Source organism: Agelaius phoeniceus, chromosome 3 (assembly GCF_051311805.1).
Source record: "Agelaius phoeniceus isolate bAgePho1 chromosome 3, bAgePho1.hap1, whole genome shotgun sequence".
Classification (NCBI taxonomy): Eukaryota; Metazoa; Chordata; class Aves; order Passeriformes; family Icteridae; genus Agelaius; species Agelaius phoeniceus.
In genome coordinates this window covers 71995998-72008141 of record NC_135267.1, presented here as the reverse complement: position 1 = coordinate 72008141, position 12144 = coordinate 71995998, and the positions used below count along the sequence as shown (strand labels likewise).

Genomic DNA, 12144 nt, shown 5'->3' with positions numbered 1-12144 from the left:
ATTTCTGACAGTCAGCCAAATTGCTCATATGAGTATTTATTTAGTATTTAGTATTTATTACTAAACTGACTGTGTTAAAAGCCATTTCAGCTTTTCTTGGTGCAGCAGGTGACCTTTGTGAATTGATTATATGAACACAGTCCTTTCCAGGGTCCAAACCTAGCTGCAGGACATTGGCTCTGAGGAGTTAGCAGTCTTTGGCTTTGATAACTAGTGGCAGCAGAGAACAGCCTCAGAAGGAATCAAAACAACATAGGAGATGCATGTAAATCAGTGTGTTGGAATCTCTTTGGAGTCTTGGTTGCTTGGTGGGAACTTTCGGAAGAAGTCCCTTTTTCTAGAAATTAACAAAACAATTCTATACTGAGAAGTGATGAGGTGAGATATTGCTGTGAGGAAGATGTAATCTTCGTGGTTACATTAGTTTAAATACTGTTTTGCTACTTTTATTCTAGTTAGGTTTGAGGGGTATATTACTATTCAAGACTGCTGGATCAGCACCATACTAAATTACCTCAGCTTGAAGTCTAAATCACTTTTAAATCACGCTTACTGGTGCTGTGTGAGAATGAACTGAATGACTGTTTTCTTTAGTGGCAAAACTGGTTTTAGAAGTTTTTGCCACACCCTTCATCAGGTCTCTAATTGTGCCAGTGCTTTGAGAGCTGCATAGGAAGCTTTTATTAGTGAAATGGACTAGGTTTCAAAATCTCCTTCTCCTTCTCTTCTCCTCCTTCTCTTCTCTGTCCTGTCATATCCTTCCCCTCCCCTCCCTGATTATTTCATCAATTTTGGTTTACAGCACTTCTTTCTCTTCCCTCTTCTAATGCACACAAAATCAGTTTCATTAACTCAACGGAGGAGATAGCAAAATGTAATTTCCAAATGGATTTCCTCTGCTTAGAAATGCCTGTCACAGTGGAATTTTTCCTCCTCATTTCTGCAATGTAGGGTGGCGTATTTCAGCCTGACTAGAAATCCAGGTTCCCTGATTTGTTTAGCAAAACAGTGTTAGGGAACTTTTCCAAAGTGTTTCCAGTTTGGTAGCCCAATAAGTTTAACAATGAAATACATCTTTCTTCATAAAACTAGGTCTCAAACTATTATTTTCTATTGCAAGGAAGAGCATAGCAGCAACCAAGGTGATCTCTCTTACTGCACAGATCTACCATCACCTGACATTTCCTTTTCATCTTGGAAGATAATTGACCAGTTATAAAGAAGGATGTATTTCACTGTTAAACACAGTGGAAAATGTCAAAGGCTTATAAAATGAAAGTCTAGAAATTATGTAAATATTATCAATGACCATCTTCATCATATTCCAGTGAGTCATGTTATGCTTGGGATGAATTAAAGATTTTTGCATAACTTAAAAATACATAGTACATGATGCACTTAATTTATTGGGGCATTTTGAGATTATGAGCTGATTTAAAGGTCTGACTTCTCTTCAAGGACACTGACTCAGACCAGCAAAAGGATGGGCACACCTACTGTGTTACGCTGCATGGTGTGATTCTGCCATCTGAATGGGTGTGTTGGGGAGGACACTGGATGTGCTGAACATAACCCTCTCCGTGCCCTGACAATCGCAGGGTGCTGCACAGGGCTGGTGGTGTTGCAGCAGGTCACCTGGGGCTAGAGGGAGCTGTGGCTTGACAAAACCTCTTGTAGAAGGAATAGTACCTCTAAACTACGAATAGGCAATGGAAGAGAGAGGCAGTGCTGCAACCTGGTACACACCTGCCAGGTTTCTTCCCCGTAGCCTGGGAGAGGCTGGCTGGGGGAAGCTTTCTGTGGGCTGTAGCAGTTCTGTTTGTCTATTACTTGCCTCACTTGACGTAAGATCCATCTCCACCATTCAAACATCCACCCTTTGGGGCATCATCTGGGCATTTGTGTGGAAGTCTAGGCTGGGTTATTACATCACAGAACCATGGCACCTCTGCACTCTGGCACTAATTGCTTAGTTTGGGGTCCTGAAAAACCTGTAACACAGCCACTGCCTCTTAACACAGAGAAGAGCTCATTAATGAGCTACAGGAGAGACTGAACCATAAAGAGACAAAGCAGTGATGATACACAACTGCTTAGATTGGTCAAAGCAGTGTCTGAGAAGGATGGAAGGGAAAAACACCCACTGCCAACAAGTGCCAAGCTAACAGAGGTTGGAAGAATGTGAAATGCTCAAAGGCAGTGCTAGGTTTGACACCGGTTGTTATGAATTGGACATTGTTGGAAGCTACCTGGAGACTCTGGAAAACAAAAAAAAGTCTCATGGTGTGTATAAAAATGGAGGGAGAAAATAAACCTTACCTGGAATATAATGGCCAATTCTATGTATTGACCTACAGAGTGATCTAACAGGAGCAACTAGTCAAAGCTAAGACAGAAGACAAAATAACTGAAAATTGGAGCTTGCACAAGAGGGATGCAACATACTGAGAAGTGTAGAAAAGTCATGACTGAGCCTTTTTAGAAAGATGTAAGAGCAGAAGTTTAACTTGAAGTACAGCAAGAGGAAAATTTTTTATTGAATACGTCATTGATGTGTATAACTCAGCACCAAAGTAAATGTAAAAAGATATAAGTATTTTAAATTATTTCTAAAAACAAACACTTTTGTATGTATGTTTTTACTTTTGTGACAACCTTCAGAATTACATCAGAACTGCTAAAGACATTTTCTATATTTATATAAGCATATAATAGTAGAAATCCTCCAAGCCATAAGAGATTTTTAAGGAAAAAATCCCCACATGTGAACAGAACTGAAACTCAACTGTCAACATCTTGTGGAGTTTTACTCTTTGTGTAATCAATCCAGTATGGTCCATCTCAACACATTGAGCTAGATAGATCATTGGTCTTACTTATTTGGCAAATTCTGCTGAATTCTTTTCCTTTTTTTTTTTTTTGAGTGATATCCTTTATCTCTAGTGTCACTGTGAGTAGCAGTGCTTGGCCAGGTTTTCTGAGGGTTTGATTTTTCAATGGTCAGTGCTTTTAAATGTGTGATTGTTATCTGGTATTTTCATTATACAGTATGAAAATATAGCATTCAATAAATCTTGTTTTCTTCATAATCAGTAATACAATTATCAGACAGGCTGCATTGATGATTTAATTCTGGTCAGCCATAGCAAGTGCACTGGATGGAATAAAAAAATACCTTTGTAAGTAGTGCCCTTTTCTCATAGCAAAAATAATACCTTGGGATTGCAACTGTAATGCTTCTGATCATGGTTGTTTCCACTGAAAAAGGCTAATGGGCGCACACACCTCCCTGAAGAGGACACAGTCTGAAGTACAAACAGGTGCAGGAGCAGAGATGGGAGGCAATAGAGCACAAGTGTCTGAGAACAAACAGTGGAGTATCTTGGGCCTTCGATCTGTAATTTCCTCTCTTTTAAAGTGTAGCTGTGTTGGTTTGGGGTGTTTTAATGACTTTTGTACAGTGATAACTAAGATTATAGGCAACTTTCTTGACACTCAAGATTGTTAAGAAATGTTACATAAAAGCAGTTGCATACTGGGAAAAAATAGAAATCCTTTTCTTCTCCACTTGTCATAGCCTGAGATATGTAAAGGTAGCAGACAGAGTAGGAGAAGTGGTTAGTTCTTGAAGGACTGGTTTGTTCATTCCCCTAGGGATTGTCACAGTTCTACAAGGAACAATCTACAAGGATTGTTCCTTGTAGAACTGTGTTGGGCTTGTGCTGTTTGACTTATTTCTAAATGACCTGGAAGAGGGAAGCAACTAAGTTTACTAAATACACAACATTAATTAAGGCAGTAAGGATGGTGGAAGAGCCCTATGGCACCTGGGCAGTAATGTGTCACATGAAAATGAGTGTGGATAAAATCATGCTCTGTCATAGTTTCAAACATTAAGTGATGGGATATGCCCTGGTGGATGTAAGATCCAAGACTTCTGATAGGCAGGGCCAAGAAAGCCTCAGCTTGGCAGTAGTCAGAAATGCCAGTCAAACCTCCAGCATTATTAGGCACAGAGTAGAATACTTGTCTACAATTTCATAAATCTGATTGAACTACTCTGTGCAGTTCTGATCCTCTTATCTCAAAGCAGATAAAGCTAACAGAAGGTGAGCAGGAAAAAAGCCATTAATTAATACAATTTACTGGGACTCAAAAGACTGAGCTTGGGTAAATTATTCATAATATCATTTAAATTCAAGTACAACTGAAATTTCCTGTTGGGTTAGCTAACACAGAGAAATTATACCTCATGTGTTTCTTCTACAAGACTTTGAACATTGTAGTGATAAGACATTTTGCCTGTCTCTCATTGTCTGGAAGTGTCTTTGTACATCTTAAGAAAAGGAAATGTTATTTTTTATTTAGTCCCCTGGAAAAATTAAAAAGTAATGATTCTATTATTAAATCCATCAAAGTAGAGAAGAAATCTCTTTTGTTCGTATAAAACTTGAAGGGACTTGCAGAACAGCCAGTTTCACAGGAGAGCAGGCAGAGAGTTCCCAGGGGGCCTCATGGAACGTCTGCCTGGTCTAGTGCTGCACTGGGCAGACTGGAGTGCAGAGTGCACTTCAGAAATCAGAAGCAGCATAACCCTGAATTCACTGTGTGTTCTGCCTGGGCTGCTCAAGATAGCTAGTTGCAGTAGCTCTGCTCTGGAAAATGCCTTGCTGTACAGCAGTAATGTAACCCAAATGAGCTGGCTGATCTGGGGTTGCAGAATTGGGAGGGCCTGTCTGCACTTGCTTGGTTTGATAGCAGTGTAAAGGGTGCCCAGACTAAATTTCAAGGGATTTCCTAGCTGCAAGGAAAACAAAATACCTTTTTTTTTTTTCTTTTTTCTTTTATTGGTTGGCAAACAGAAGAAAGCATTCCTGGTTTAGGTTGGATTTGCTGTTCCCTTCTGTGATAATGACTCACATTTAGAACCAAATGCTGTCTGTCAGGGTGTACTTTGGCAGTGTGGCCACTTGCCCTGGGTACAAGTACAATTGCACAGGTTTGTGACATTGGGATTTCTGGCACCAGCAGGGGATCTATTCCTGTACTCTGAATGCAGCACTATTCATCCTCCTGGTGTGTAAATGGTGAGGCAAAAATCTAGCCACAGTGGCTAAATCCTTGGAGTTTTTCACAAACATTGTGAAAAATGTTTGTTCTGCTTTTAGATACCTTTTGATGGATTATAATCTGTGGAGACATGGAATTAGATAGCTTTGAATGTTGCTTATAGTACTTCTATGTAATTTAAATGATTTTCACAAAAGGTGTTAGTGTGTTACTACTGTAGATGTAGGAACATTTTTCTGAAGTATGTATTATTCCAGTTTACAAGGTGGGTAGAAAAGTTACATCACTTTGTAATACTAAATAAAAAGTTGAGCAGGAAAACCCAGAATCAAATACAAATTTCCTGGCATAAGCTTCCACTCCTGACTAGGCCTTTCTTCCTTCTCTGAAATAAGCATTTATACAATGATGATCACAATTTTGGAATTTAAAAATATTTGGATTTACTTGCTCGTGGCTAGTACTGAGTTTTGTTTGCCAGCTTAAAACAGACCATTGAACAGCATTTGTCAAGAGTAGCAGAATTCAGAATTACTGATAGTGCATTTTACTCTTCTCACTCAATACAGCCAATATCAGCCTGGCAGCTGAGCTCCTAACTTTCACTCAGCCCATGCCTGCTGTGCTTTGTTGCAGGTTATGGACACACAGTGCCTTTATCTGATGGGGGAAAGGCCTTCTGCATCATCTACTCGGTCATTGGGATCCCGTTCACGCTGCTGTTCCTGACGGCCGTGGTGCAGCGCATCATTGTGTACGTCACCCGGCGCCCCGTGCTCTACTTCCACATCCGATGGGGCTTCTCCAAGCAGGTCGTTGCAATCATCCATGCGATGGTCCTCGGCTTCATCACTGTCTCCTGCTTCTTCTTAATCCCAGCAGCAATATTTTCTGTCCTGGAAGATGACTGGAATTTTTTGGAGTCATTTTATTTTTGTTTCATTTCCCTGAGCACCATTGGTCTCGGAGACTATGTGCCAGGAGAAGGCTACAATCAAAAATTCCGAGAGCTGTATAAAATTGGAATTACATGTAAGTGTCAAACTAACCAGCTAAGTAAAAGGTATTTTATATTAAAAATAAAAAAAAAATCACCATCAAACTGACAATCAGACTTCTCCATTTTGTGAATAATGATCATTTGTCAGCTGGCAAACTGGGCATTAATTTAGGTAGCTCTGTAAAGAGGAAACTGTTCAGTAAGGTCAGTTTTTATAGTTAAGGAAGAAAACGCTAAAACGAGAATTCCATTTTTCTAACCATAGATACTTACTCTCTTATTAATAGTAGGAAAAAAATAAAACTCATGTAACTGTTATGAAAATGGTTAAGAGCATCTTGGGCTAACATTTCAGTGCATCGCAGAGCCAAGATGATCTGTGCAACCCAAGGCCATCCCATAAGGTTAGATGACAGGTGGACAGAAATGAGTCAAGAAGCCACGGAAAATGAGGTGGAATAGCAAAGCTTCTGACTCCAGTTGTAACAGAAGGTAGCTGAAGCTGGCACTGGTACATACCAGCTGTCAAAGACAGACAAGTAGACTGAGATGGTAGAAAAGAAAGACCATGAATGCTAAATTTAAATTGTTTCATTATATTTGACACAGAAGAAATCATAGTGATCAGTGATTTTAAGAAAGTGAAGATTTTAAGAAGAAAATTACCTTTATTTTGGTATACTGAGTAAATGTATGCTGAGAGCAATATTTTCCAGTGACATTGTTTTGAAACATGGCAGTTTCTCATATAGCTTCAACCTGAGCAGTCTTTGGGTCATCAGAGGCATCAGTGAAAAGATCTAAACACCCAAAGCAAACCTTTCCTGTCAGGTTCTTTTCTTAGGCTGGTCTGCATTCAGCTATGCTTCTTTGCATGATCCAGCAATCATAATGTAGGCAGAGAGTCTGTTAACTTGGTTTTGTGTTTTACCTGAAGAGAGATTTTTTCATTCTTTGAAGCAGGGCCTTGAACTAGCCAATAGAACACTTTGTTGTATTATCCTGCCAGGACTGTTGCTGTTGCAGATTTCGTTCTCTCCCTGTCATGTTTATCTTATGAATGGTATTTTTAAATTATAACCTGCTGATCTGCAGAGTTGATTTGTAGATGCTAAGTGGTTAAGTGAATGGAAAGTCACACTCGGCAAAGGCCTTGTTACAGGCTTGCTGTTCAGAAAATTCAAAATCTGAAGAAAACATTATGGCTCAGATTAAAGGTTTTTCAAGCTGTACAACAATTAGGAAGTAAATTGCAGGAAATGCTATAGAAAATACTAAAAGGAAAAGGTAGCTTTTAGGCAAAGTTATGACCTTAGAATATCGAATTTCAATAGATTTTAAGGTTATAACTTTTAAATTATTCTTTTTCCTTTCATGTGAGCAATTCAAGGAACCAAATAAAATGTTTTCTCCTGAACCTAAATTTTCTATAAGATATTTTGGACTTCTACATCAGAAAATGCTTAATGAGTACTAGAGGCTTTTCAAGAATTTTTAGAAGAACACAAGTCCTGTTCTAAATCAAGTGACAGTTAGCTGGACTGAGTCTCAGAGATAATTAAAAATTCTCAGTGCAGATTTTTAGATGCTTTTCAATTGATACAGCTTTGTCAGTTCTTCTTTGTGTTAATGCGTAGCTTCCATTTGATGTTATGATATAAAGTTTAAAAACAATTAATAAATTTTAGCTGTAGTGCTGATTTAGATGAGTATTCAGTATTAAAAAATTGATTAATGGTTCTCCTGGAAGGAAAAGGAGAGTGTTCCTGTCAGTGAATAATCTGTAACTACAGGTGAGAGATTTATGCCTTTAGGTAACAGAACAGTGACCATATGGAAATTATAATCATTAATCTGTGTTGATTTTTCACCACACTTGTGTTGAAAAATGTCCAATGTGCAGCCCATGGACAAGTGCATTCTGCTAATGGTTATACACTTAGCTTCTGCTTCATTTACTTCATTGAAATTATAAAATAAATAAGTAGTCATGCTCCTCATTGAATTGTAATGATCGGAAGTAGGGATCTAATGAAACACTGAGATTAATAAATATTTATTTTAATACCTTCCTTTAAACTATACACATTTATGTTTGGAGAATAAAAAATAAAAAAAAACCCTCAGTGTACTGTTGGTCATAGAGATCTCCATTTGCAAAAGTCTCTGTCTATGAGAGCTGACTATTACCTCTAAAATAAGTCAGTCAGTACATGGCTAAAGTCATCTGTAATACATTTTAGATAAGACTTCCAGGTTTTGGGTAATCTGTGTACCTTAGTAAAACATTGCAAATGCACCCAAAAGATGGAGTAACTGTGTCAAGTTTTTCCAATTCCAGGAGTAATTTTACAATAATTTTTCATTTTGGTTTTATTGGGTTTGTACACATTCCTAGTTGCTTTTTTTCTCCAGGTATTTCAGGATGTTGTATGCCTAATAATTTTAGAGGAAAATAATTCCAACGTTTTTATGAAGTAGTAAGTGATTTGTCCTGCTAAACGGATACAAATAACCATTGACCATAATTAGCTCCCATATTTTTACTTCTGCTTGTAATATATAGGAATATTGTGGTAAAAGTTTATTTTCCATCTTTTGAAGGCCACTTAATCATGGAAGTCATAAGTAAGAGAGTGTGCATGTTGTAAATTTTTATTACTGTGGTTTTTTTAATACCTGTACATGTTTGTTTTTTTCTCACACAGTTGTAAGGGATTTGAAGCCACTAGTATTACTCTTTCTGTTTATGTGGGGTCTTCTGGTTGTAGAATTAGTAAAGGGAAAAAACCAAGGATATCACAGTTCAAAGCTCTGAAATTATGTCATAAAGAAAATTAATGTAATGGTCAGAGGTGACAGGGGTGAGAAAAGTCACAAGCTCAAAACTGGTCCAGCCCTACCTAGTTTGCTAATATAATTAATTTTTAAAATTTTTTTTTTTTGCACTCAGGTTATCTGTTGATGGGCCTTATCGCAATGTTGGTGGTTCTTGAGACTTTCTGTGAACTCCATGAACTCAAAAAGTTTAGGAAGTTGTTTTATGTGAAGAAGGACAAGGAAGAGGACCAAGTGCATATAATGGAACATGACCAGCTCTCCTTCTCTTCCATCTCAGACCAAGCAGCCTCCATGAAGGACGATCAGAAGGCAAACGAGCCTTTTGTGAATTCCCAGTCCCCAACTTCCAATGACAGCTCTCTAAACAATTAATACACGGGTATCCATACCAGTGTTTTGGTGCATTTATGCTACTTACCATAAGAAATAGAAAGCCTCATATTTTTTTCTCAAATTATAAAAGCTGGAAGACTGTGCTACTTTAACAAGAATTTATCACTTCTGACATAGAAAAGACTTCTGGGAAAAATGTGGGAGCCACCCTGGGAAGAGGGAATAAATGTAAGATGTGGCTGGGAACATAAGGCCATTTTGGTTGAGGGATAAGGATTTAGGTGTACCACATTCAGAGATGCCAGAAAGAAAGGCTTGCAGGAGCAACTTTGTTGAACATCTTTAGGAGACTAGGCCTTCACTGACATCCAGCTCATTGAGTTAAATGCCCCATCTTGCAACTGGTTGACAGCAGATTTTGGGATGTGCAGTTATGATAGTCACAGTTTTAATCCAATAAACATCTTAATCTGGAAAACATTTTCAGAGCAGTATCTCTAGATCTGATGGAGGGGGGAATATCTAGTTGATCTCTCTATTACTTGCAGGTGTGAACAATTATTCCAGGAAGGAAAAAATAATACTGCAATCCCTCCTTTGCCCATGCCATTTACATCTTAATTTCTTACTTCCTTAAAAGGGTCTCCAATCACCAGAAAAAAATGTTGTCCTGAAGAGACTGTGCCTTGGGTCTTCTATGCTGTTTGTTTTTTGTATGAAATACTTTTCTGAGAGATAGCAAAAGCAATTCAAAGCTCTGGATGAGGTGAGATGGTAGGGAAGGAAGACAGATGGATTTCAGTCTTCTGAAATGGGCAGGAGTGGGTATTTAGCTGCCTGGAATGGAATGGAAATGAGTCAGCATGTGCCACACATGACTGGCACAGTCATGTGTTTGTGGCATTCTCCTACTAGATGGTTGAAACCTGCTCAGCTGGTTGAAACCAGCTCAGAACTCCGTGCTGTTCCTCCCACAGTCCAGCCCAGTGTGTGCTCTGCTGAGCTTGTGGGTACACGGAGGAACAGAAACAGCATCACCTTGAACATAGCTCCTGTTTCTTCTTTTGCTTTTCTAACCAGTACTCAGAACACTTTGGAGGAGAAGGGAATGTTTCAGGGCAAAACAATTTTTCAGTTTTTCGTATGGCAAGAAAAAAGGAAAAATGTCACATTTGGTTCGGATGGAACCGAATTTTTTTCCCCTTGGGAAAAGTCACTAAAAAGTCAAGACCTTGCTCAACTTCTGAAGCTGGAACCTCTTTGACTGTAACAGCAGAGGTGTTTTAGTCCAGCTACCAGTCACTGTGCTGAATGCAGGGACCTCAGTGAATTTCAGTGAGCACGAGACGAGATTTAAGTGGTTGTAGTACTTTCTCTTCTGGCCTTAAGAATCTTATGATAGGGGAATCTTGATAGTGCTTTGCAATGAACAAAAGATCTGGAGCACAAATAGCCATAATAGGACAGCCTCCCACATAGGAAAAGTGTAGAGGAGGGCCTTTTACCTGCAGTGCAAGCATGCCAGATTGCCTGTAATTTGGCTTTTAGTGTTTAGAGCTGAATAATAATTTACTGTAAAGAAAACAGATGCAGCGTGTCTAGATTTAGCGCACGTGGGAAAAATACTTGAAAGTAAATAACCCAAAATATACTGTGTTTGAGCTTAATTATAGCTAGCATCAAACAAATTTTTATATCTTTACTGGAAAAACTTACTTTATGGTTAAATCAGCTGAAAGTCTTCAATTGAAATTTATATTTGTAGAAAATCAGAGCTAAAGGTTTTGGTTGTTTTGAGTTTTATAGATTAGGTGAGAGCATATTGTGTTTGCATGTTCCCAGGAAAGTGGCTATTTTTATACTGCTTAGGTTAACACAGTTCTATTTATAATGAATGTTAACCAATATATATGTACATATATACATAAATATATTTATATACTGTACATATATCATAAATCACCAGAGTCTAACAGACTTAGGAAAAGCATTTTAGATAATTTTTTCCCCTAGTCTTCTCTTTATACAGTCAATATTTGAAAACGATGTCATTAAAATGACACTGACATAAAATTATGAGTACTGTACTATAAGAAACATTTATACTATTTTTTTTCCATGGGACTTTATTGATTGTTTTCGGTACCTTATAATTCAAAATTTCTTTTAATTTCCGTGTAATATTAAGCTCTAAAGGATATGCACAGATGTTAAATGATATACAAAGTTACTTTTGCAGCGTGTACACAAATGCAAAATGTAGACACGTGAAATGAAAGCACAGAATTCAAAGCAGAAGCGATAAACTAAGCAGTATACTGTGATTGTAGGTCAATATTTGTTATTTTAAACTTAAATAAAAACTCTGGCTTTTGCCTGCCTGCACTATGAAGTGGGAGTATTTTCTTTAGTGGCATGTGTGCCTTGAAGAAATCTTGTCTGCGTTTGTGCATCCTTTAGTTAGCCTTCTTCAGCTCAAGGAGGCTCTGTTAATGCCAGTGTTGTACCTAACCTTGATATTAATTGATGTTTGGTTTTGTTTCAGATGCTGACTGATTATAGCAAATAAAAAATAGAGACATAGCATTTATCCTGTCCTTATGAACCAACTGCTCCACTCTAAGAAATCTGAAAAACTGGTTTCATTTCATACAGCTTTTTCATCTTCACATGAAGCCAGCATATAAGATGAGTTGAAACTGGAATCCAGATCAGAAGGAGAAAGATTATCATGCAAGAACTTCAGTATAAAGTGCATCCCTTACCTAGAGGCAAACTGTGAAGCAGGTGCATGTAAACCCAGATGGAGAGCATGGCTTATAAAGCAATGGTGCTGAAAAAAAGTCACAAGAGAGAGATAGAAATGCAAGCAAATTACTTGTACACATAAAAGAATTGCC

At 38.0% G+C, this 12144-nt stretch overlaps 1 protein-coding gene across 1 annotated transcript in view; it reads left to right on the top strand.

Moving 5' to 3' along the window:
* KCNK1 (potassium two pore domain channel subfamily K member 1) overlaps positions 1-11827 on the top strand; it is a 31844-nt gene extending 20017 nt beyond the window's left edge. The window contains exons 2-3 of the mRNA XM_054630345.2: positions 5707-6102; positions 9024-11827. Coding sequence (XP_054486320.1) covers positions 5707-6102; positions 9024-9283 — 656 coding nt within the window. The 3' untranslated portion in view covers positions 9284-11827. The remainder of the gene's footprint in view (positions 1-5706; positions 6103-9023) is intronic.
* Positions 11828-12144: the final 317 nt, after the last annotated feature.